Raw genomic sequence first — 8,144 nt, forward strand, 5'->3', positions numbered from 1 at the left:
TGCCTACAACTCAAATTCCATGATTTTGAGCCGAATTTTGACTTTGGGGGTGTAGCCCCCCCCTTAATTATGTTTAGTGTGCCTGGTTGCGTCAGCGACGATAGTGAGCGCATACTACGGCCGATGGTACTGTAAGTGTTAAACTCTTACTACAACTAAACTGTGATTGTGGGGTTAATGGTTAGAAGGTGCCACTGGTTGGTCCTATTTCTTTTCTTTCACCACTGCAATTTCTGTTGGTTAATCTTGCCTGTTCCCAACATTAATGTGGGTGGTTAATGGGTGCTCTTGTGTGGTTTGCTCTTTCTTTCCTATCAGATATCTATCATCCTTATCTCGCCTTCATTTCTTTGTATGTTACTCTCTAGTAACATCTCCAATCTCAGCACTTACATGACTTATTTTGTGTTGCAAGTGCCATAAAACTCTTACTACAACAACCAAACTGTTATCTTATGTACAGCTATTTCTGCACATTGTCTGGTTGGTGGTTGGAGGAGGTCACTGATTGGTCGTACTTATTTTCTTTCCCACTGTTATTTCTGTTTGTTCATCTTGCTGTTTCCCAGAACTAAATAACAGTTATTGTGCCAATGTACTTCTCTAGCTTTACTCAACTCAAACATGCACAAACAAAAAAAACTGATCACTAACCGTGACACTCATCAACGAATTGTTTGTGACTTGCGTTTGTTCCAGGTACAGCTTGAAGACCACTCCTGATGCCATCGGCGCATTGCTGTGTGCTCTCTACCCGCACTTCCCTCTCACTAGTACAGACAACAGGTGTGTGTGTGTGTGTGTGTGTGTGTGTGTGTTTCGGGTGTGTGTGTGTGTGTGTGTGTGTGTGTGTGTGTGTGTGCGTGTGTGTGCATGTGCGTGTGCGTGCACACATATAGCTCTAAACCATACATGTAAGCTCTACTCAGTTATGTTTCTTTTGATAAAAGGATGGAAAGTTTATTATAATTTGTTTTACTGTACGTCAGTTTGGCAGGAAGATGTTTCCAAGTCTTTGAATATGATTGTTGATACAGTTCGAAGCCATGGCTTTACTTTCCATTGTTGACTTTATTTTTTAAAGTGGGGATTGATGGATGCTGTCATGTGGTATTTTTTTTTAGTTCAATCGCAAATGAAGAATACTGTACACACTGTGAAAAATACATCTTTGCTCATATGTCCACACTGAAGAAGTGATGCTCCCGTTGATTTAATGTGATGATCAAGATTTTTCCTTTCTTGATTCTGCCCCTCCCGCTCAGATATCACTTACAAGCCTTCCGTCACTTCTATGTCATGGCCTGTGAGCCGCGGCTGGTCATACCTCGTGACGTGGACACACACAAGTTTTGCTACGTGCCACTGCGCATCAAGTTCAAGGTGAGATTTTGTAGCTTTATTACTTTTGATTGGTTAGTTGTTTAGCTATTTCGTCACTATCTTTCGCCTGTGAACACTACGAACACAACACATCCCACTGAATTCCTATCTAAATAGGATCCGCAAGGATACCCCACTCGACTGCCCGTTGTGGGACTGCCAGGATAAAACAGTATCTCACCACCTCTTTACCTGCCCTGCACTTAGCAACCTGCGTAGTACCTACCTACCTGCCTCCTCAGACATCAGAAACACTCTATACAACGACAAAACACAACTGATAACAACCTGTAAATTCTTTGCCATATTGACAGGCCGAAGGGCTAGAACTCAAATGGCCGCTGGATCGGAAAAGTTGAGTAAAGTAAAGTAAGTTTAACTATTTCCCTTAGAACTCCTTTCAAATCTGATGGTGATTTTTTGAAATTCGCATCCTAGCTCGAACCTGAGACCATATTTGGTGGCTCATTTTCCTACTTTAATGTCTCTTTTATTCCGTTGAGATAGCAGGAGAGGCTTTGCTTTGAGAATTTATCAGAATAGGCTTTTTCCTTGTACAGCATTGCTTGTTGTGAAAGTCTTGCCAGAAAAGAGTTTTTTCCCTGCCTTTTTTGTATCGAGGTGATTTTTGGGTCATCTTCGCTAGTGGTTGGTAGGCACTGTGGTGTAATTTGCTTCTTTTATATCTAACATCAATCATCTTTACCTCTCGTCCTTTTCTTTGTATGTTACTCATTAATAACTCATGAAAGGAAAACAGCGGAAAAACAGAGCTTTGATCTACGACACTTACATGCAAGCACTGCGACAGAATCTGCGCTTCAAACATAGGAAGAATTAGCCATGAAAGAAGCTGCATGAAGGCAACCTTGAGACCATCTCAAGCTAGATTGAGCGTATGCATAGACGAAAAGAGCCATACACAATACTCATTAACAACACCTCCAATCTGCAACATTTTATTATGTATTTGCATGGCAACTGAAGTAAAAATTTCTGAAACTCCGATTGATTTTCAGTTGTTTTGCTCTACATAGCTTGCTCTTTTAAGTTGGTTTTGCACTGGCCGTGTCATTCTATTCTCCATGAGGTGGGTAGTTTGTCTCCAACTGTTCCTATTGGATGAGGATCTTTGCATCTCTCCAATCCTCCATGGGTTGGGAGTCCTAAAATAGCCTCCAAATCAGCTACTGGTGATGATTTCAGAGCTCTGTCTTAAGCTAATTAAGCTTCTTTTACTGTGTCCTGCAGGGTTGTGATGCGTACAAGTCTGTGAGCTTTGACACGGGCTCTCCCTACGTCATCCCTGAGCTGAGCAAGCTGGAGGAGGTGAGTGACCCTTGCTCGGGGAGTTTAGGCAGATGCTTGGTTTTTATCTTTGCATCATGATGTCTTGTTAGTGATAGTTGTAGTACTTTTCAAAAATGTAAAACTTCCTTTTATTCTGTGGTCATAAATGAATGAACATTGGCATGACATTTTATTTTAGGTGAAGTTCTCAATAGAAAAGGTATTAGGAAAATAATTTAAAAAACCCATTATATTTCAAATGTCCTAGATTATATTTGACAGCTCATGAAAATTTGTGATAGAGGCTTGAAATTTGTTTTGAGAAATATTGTAGCTTGTGATGTTGATTATTGTCTTAGTGGTGTGCCATGTAGGGTTTATGATGTCCCTGACTCATTTTCCTATATTCCAAACAGCCACTAATTGTGGGTACACTTTCGCTTTGGGCTTGGAGTCAAAGCTACTCCGTGTGATATTTAAAAGTCTTTAGAGTTTGGCATCTATTTCTGCTCGTGAAAAAAACTTGTAAAAGAAAAGTCATAAATTAATATTCTGTGTTTTGGTTTTCTTTCAATAAGGTTCAAGTTCTGGGCAACCGCTACTGGCCCATTACATTCAGAGAGGACAAGAACTGGGAGACACTCAGGTGAGTCATGGCAAAGATGCTGCCTTTTTCAAAGGCACTACAAAATCTTTAAGGACATAGCGGAGACTTGTGTCCGATCAGTTACAGACCAGGGGCAGTGTTGTGGCACACTCTGAACCATCACACAGAAATCAGACAAACGAATTTACACATTTTCTTTGTATACATTTAAGTTGATAGAGAAAACAGAATTGACCAATCGGTTTGATTAAGTTGGTTATGCTTCTATTTTATACATACCTTACTTTACTTTTTACTTTTTTTCCCGCTTGTGCCCTGAAACTCTGCGTCTTCAAGCTGTTTGAATAACACTCTGTGTCCCTCAGTATGTCATATGGCTGTGCTGTATCCAGTGTCAATTCAGCTGTGTATTGTTGGTCGCTGTTTACTACTCGAATAAGTAGTCACATGTTTTGAAAAATAAATCCAAACTTTCAAGTATGGCTCATTCGTCTTGCTTTATGACGGTCAAGGAACTCAGCTCACACCCCAAACTGATTCTGTGGTTTTTGTGTCTCAGACTTGTGCTACAGAAGGGAGGAGTTCTGGACGTGAAGCAAAGAGCTGGACACTTGCCGTACATGCAGGATCCTAAGGTGAGAGCGGGGGTGGTTGAAGGGTGATATTGGTAGGTCTTACTTCTTTTCTTTCCCTCTGTTGTTTCTGTTAGTCTGTTGTAGTTTTGCCCTCAATGAAATGACTATTATCATGTCCAAACTAGGCTGAGTGTGATGCAGTGTGTATGTGTGGGCAATGAAAAGGTGCTTGAAAGTTCCTCGGGAACTGATCATTTCTTCTTCTGACACGTGGTGATAAGAATTAAGATTGGGTAATTCTGTGTCAAATTCTGAATGTAACATTCCAAGTAGAAATGTTGATGATATGTGAAAGTAATGTGATTCTGTTTTTGATGAGTTATAAGCTTAAGTAGTTTAATTTTGTTCAGTCACAGTTTAAAAAAAAAGGAAACTTTTGTTGTTGTTTGCGGCGGTCATGGGGACTAATTTTCATTCTCTTTGACAGGGTTATCGAGGACTTCTGGCCAAGTCTCTGATGGCTGACCACTCGTGTCATTTCTCTTTCAAGGTAAGAACAGATGGAAAGTATGTGTGTTGTTGTGGGCCTAGGTTTTTAGCCAATCATATGCTTGTTGCTTGACATTGTATGTTGCAAAGTTTGCATCACAATGTTAAGAAACAGTTAACTCCAAAAGGTCTATATCTAGAGACATTTTCACATTTAAAGTGTTATTATAGAACTGCTTGTTCACAGATCTTTGGTGAAAATTCTGTCTTCTTTCCGGGAATATATCGATGGACATAGGTGAACTTTATGTCAAAGAATGTCTGGTCAGCCATTTTCTTAAGGAACTCATTTTGTATTTGGCAAACTTCCTCTTAAAAGCATCAACAGCCTTGTTTTGAATTGTTTTTGTGTCTGCTCAAAAATTTATTCCTCTGTATTATACAGTCAGTGATTTTTAACAAAAATATCAAAGCTGCTCATGCTGCATGCTCTATGCATCCTGAAGTACAGTTGAACCTGCTCTAATGGCCACCTGTCTAAGACCATAACCTGTACAAATGACCACTTCTTCCGTCCTTGCATTTTTTCTACATTATAATGGCACTTTCCAAAATCTCCGCCTGTCTAAGACAATCACTTTTCCTCTCGACAATAGGTGGCCGCCTTGGAAAATTTCAACTGTATTTTTTTTACTGCCATAAAATGTCTTTTAAAAAAATATGGCTTGTACTTGCCTTAAACTTGTCTCTGGTTTTTGTCTGTCAGCCGGAGGTGATCAAGTCGTTCACGTCAGACGCGAAAGTGACAGCTCTGGCAGAGTTCTTCATCAACTCCCATTCTATTGTGAGTATGAAGAAATAATTTAATTCATTCAAAAGTCAGCTGTAGTCATTTCTATTTTCATATTAAAGAGATGTATGATAATTTAATTCATTCAAAAGTCAGCTCTAGTCATTTCTATTTTCATATTAAAGAGATGTATATCTAGATTTTTAGTCAGAACCCAGATGTTTTATGTGTTGCTGTTGTATTCGTAAAGCACTCAGAGCCTGTGTTCTTAAACTAGTGCCATATAAATGTCATATATTATTACTAAATATTATCATGAGAGGTCAAAGAGTTACCTTTAGAGAAACCCTAGTTTCTGTTTTTTAAAAATTATTTCTGTTGTAAAATATTAGAATTCAATGAATATTAAACCTGAGGGGTGTGTATGTGGGATTTGGGGAATGTGCACTTTTTCCCCCTGAAGTTTTGTTCCTGTATGGCAATAACAATGTTCCTCTGTTTATATTTACTTGAAGCTGCAGGTGTCTTTCAAGATCTTTGTGGCATTTGTATCATAATTTATTACATTATTTGGTTTTTTTTTTTTTTTTTTTGGTTCTTTTTTATGGTTGTTGTTGTCCCAAATTTATACTGACAAAGAGTGTCATAAGTGACGTCATTTGCCATTTCAGGAAAACAGCAGCCTCCAGGAGCTGTCTGCAGCCATCTACCAGTGCGTCACCCAAGAGGCAGCAGAGGCAATTTGCCCACACTTCATCCTCAAACAGGTGAGGGGGCTCTCGTGGCCTAGAGGTTAAGATGTTGGCCTCTCATTCAAAGGTCCCGGGTTCGAATCCGGGTAGCGACCGAAAAATTTTCTTCTCTAAAATTGTCTCCTTTCACCTCCTTTCCTGCTCTCTAGCAATGTTCTGTTGTCTGCTTTCATTTCCACTTTCTGCCCCCACCCCCTCACCTCCCTTGCCCCCTCCTCTGGGCTCCTGTCTCTTTCTGCAGCCTTTCTACTGCTACTCCTTGATTCCTCCTTACTGCTGTCTTTCTGCCACACCCCTGATCTTTTGGTTGGAAAGATCTACATCAAGCCTTCTCGGACAAGGGCGAAAAATCTCGGAGGGCCCATGTGCAAGTTGCGCACGTTAAAGATCCCTTGGTTGTGTAAAATCGATAAGAGTAGGCTTCGGCCGCCTAAAGATCCCTTGGTTGTGTAAAATCGATAAGAGTAGGCTTCGGCCGCCACCTGGGCAAAATTCAAAATTTCCTACCAACTGAAAATATTAGGTGTGTCCCGCGCGCTCATATGACCTTATGCAGTTGCGAGCGCTGCAAAACATTTTACAAAAACAAAAAATAAAAAAAACAGGTGAGTGGGCACTGAAGGTATAGTAATAGTAATAATAATGAAGATCATTTCTGTTGTGCCCACTCCTGTGTAAACACAGCTCTAGGCGCTTTACATTAATGCATGTAGGAACAATATTCACGCACGCGACACACACACGCACACACACACACTCATACACACACTAACACAAACACATACACACACAAACACTCACACACACGCTCATGCACACATTACACGCACACATGTGCAAGCACATGCGCGCCAAACACAGACACACACACACTCACACACACACACACACACACACATCGACTTGCTTATCACACGTGCACGCTTACACATCGTTACGAAATGAGCACATATACATACATAATAGAATAATATACACAATGCAATTCGCAAAATACATAAATGGATACGTAGTCATTTACATAACGTATAGTGAGAGGTCAGTCCAGGGGGGACTTAATGCAATGTGCATGAGTCCATGTTGATGGGTTTTTGTTAAAAAAGAATGTTGTGTGCAGTGTGGACTCTGACTGCTGTACATTTTTTTACTTTAGCTCCAGTTTTGACAGGTGTAAACACACACACACACACACACACACACATACACACATGTTTTTGTTCGTACTTCCCTTATGAAGATGACCATGACTTCACAAATTGGTCTGTTGATGGTGACTGTGGGTCCGGAGGTGGCTGATTAGGCCTATCCAGGCTTGGAAGGTTCGTCCACATTGTGGGCACGGGTAGTCTGCTGTTGGACTTGTGGTGGAGGCAGGTCTAGACTTGCACGCTCACATACACACACTCACACTTTCACACGCACACACACACACACACACACACACACACACGCACACATGCATGCACGCACGCACGCACGCACGCACACACACACACACACACACACACACACTTTTTCTTTCAAAAGAAAGACATCAGAAAGTAAGAGAGTAGCAGTTGGTATCCAGATGACAAGATTTTCTCACCTAATAATAACCTGCATGGAAATATTTGTTGGTGGGAGGTGCGAAAATTTTAGCCTCTTTAAAGTGACAAAAGTGGGCGTTGGCTAATAAAAATCTGAGGAGCTCTGGCTGATGTATGTTCTCGTTTTGATGAAGTGAAGAAGTTTGTGTGCTCGGTCTTCAAACTAAACTGGACAATTTTGGGGGGGCTCTTGTGGTCTAAAGGAACAGTGTTTGCCTTTTGTTCAATAGGTCCTGGGTTTCAAACCTGATAGCAACGTAAAATTTTCTCCCCTAAAATTTTCTCCTTTCACCTCCTTTCCTGCTCTCTAACCATGTTCTGTCTTCTGCTTTCATCTCCACTTTCTGCCTCCTCCTCTTGGCTCCTGACTCTTTCTGCAGCCTTACTACAGGTACTTTTTAGCTCCTTTTTGCTGCTGTCTTTCATCCACACCCCTGATCTTAGGGTAGGTAAGATCTAGCACTTAGTCTTCTCAGATAAGGGCAAAAAAATCTTGGAGGTTTCGTGTGCAAGTTGAGCTCGTTAAAGATCCCTTGGTGCTAAAATCGATAAGAATGGCCAACACCCTGGCAAAATTTCAAATTAATTTCTACCAAACTGAAAATAGGTGTGTCGCGCATTCATATGACCTTATGGAGTTGTGAGCGCAGTAAAGAAACTTACACCCCCCCC

General features: G+C 40.8%; 1 protein-coding gene across 1 annotated transcript in view; it reads left to right on the forward strand.

The window, feature by feature from the left end:
* LOC101850873 (anaphase-promoting complex subunit 1) overlaps positions 1-8,144 on the forward strand; it is a gene marked incomplete in the record, with an annotated part of 57,511 nt that overhangs the window by 41,847 nt on the left and 7,520 nt on the right. Inside the window, 6 exon segments of the mRNA XM_035968491.1 lie at positions 2,635-2,712; positions 3,252-3,319; positions 3,840-3,915; positions 4,343-4,405; positions 5,111-5,188; positions 5,806-5,901. Of these exon segments, the coding sequence (XP_035824384.1) occupies positions 2,635-2,712; positions 3,252-3,319; positions 3,840-3,915; positions 4,343-4,405; positions 5,111-5,188; positions 5,806-5,901 (459 nt within the window).

The sequence above is a fragment of the Aplysia californica genome, unplaced genomic scaffold, assembly GCF_000002075.1.
Source record: "Aplysia californica isolate F4 #8 unplaced genomic scaffold, AplCal3.0 scaffold00062, whole genome shotgun sequence".
Taxonomy (NCBI): domain Eukaryota; kingdom Metazoa; phylum Mollusca; class Gastropoda; order Aplysiida; family Aplysiidae; genus Aplysia; species Aplysia californica.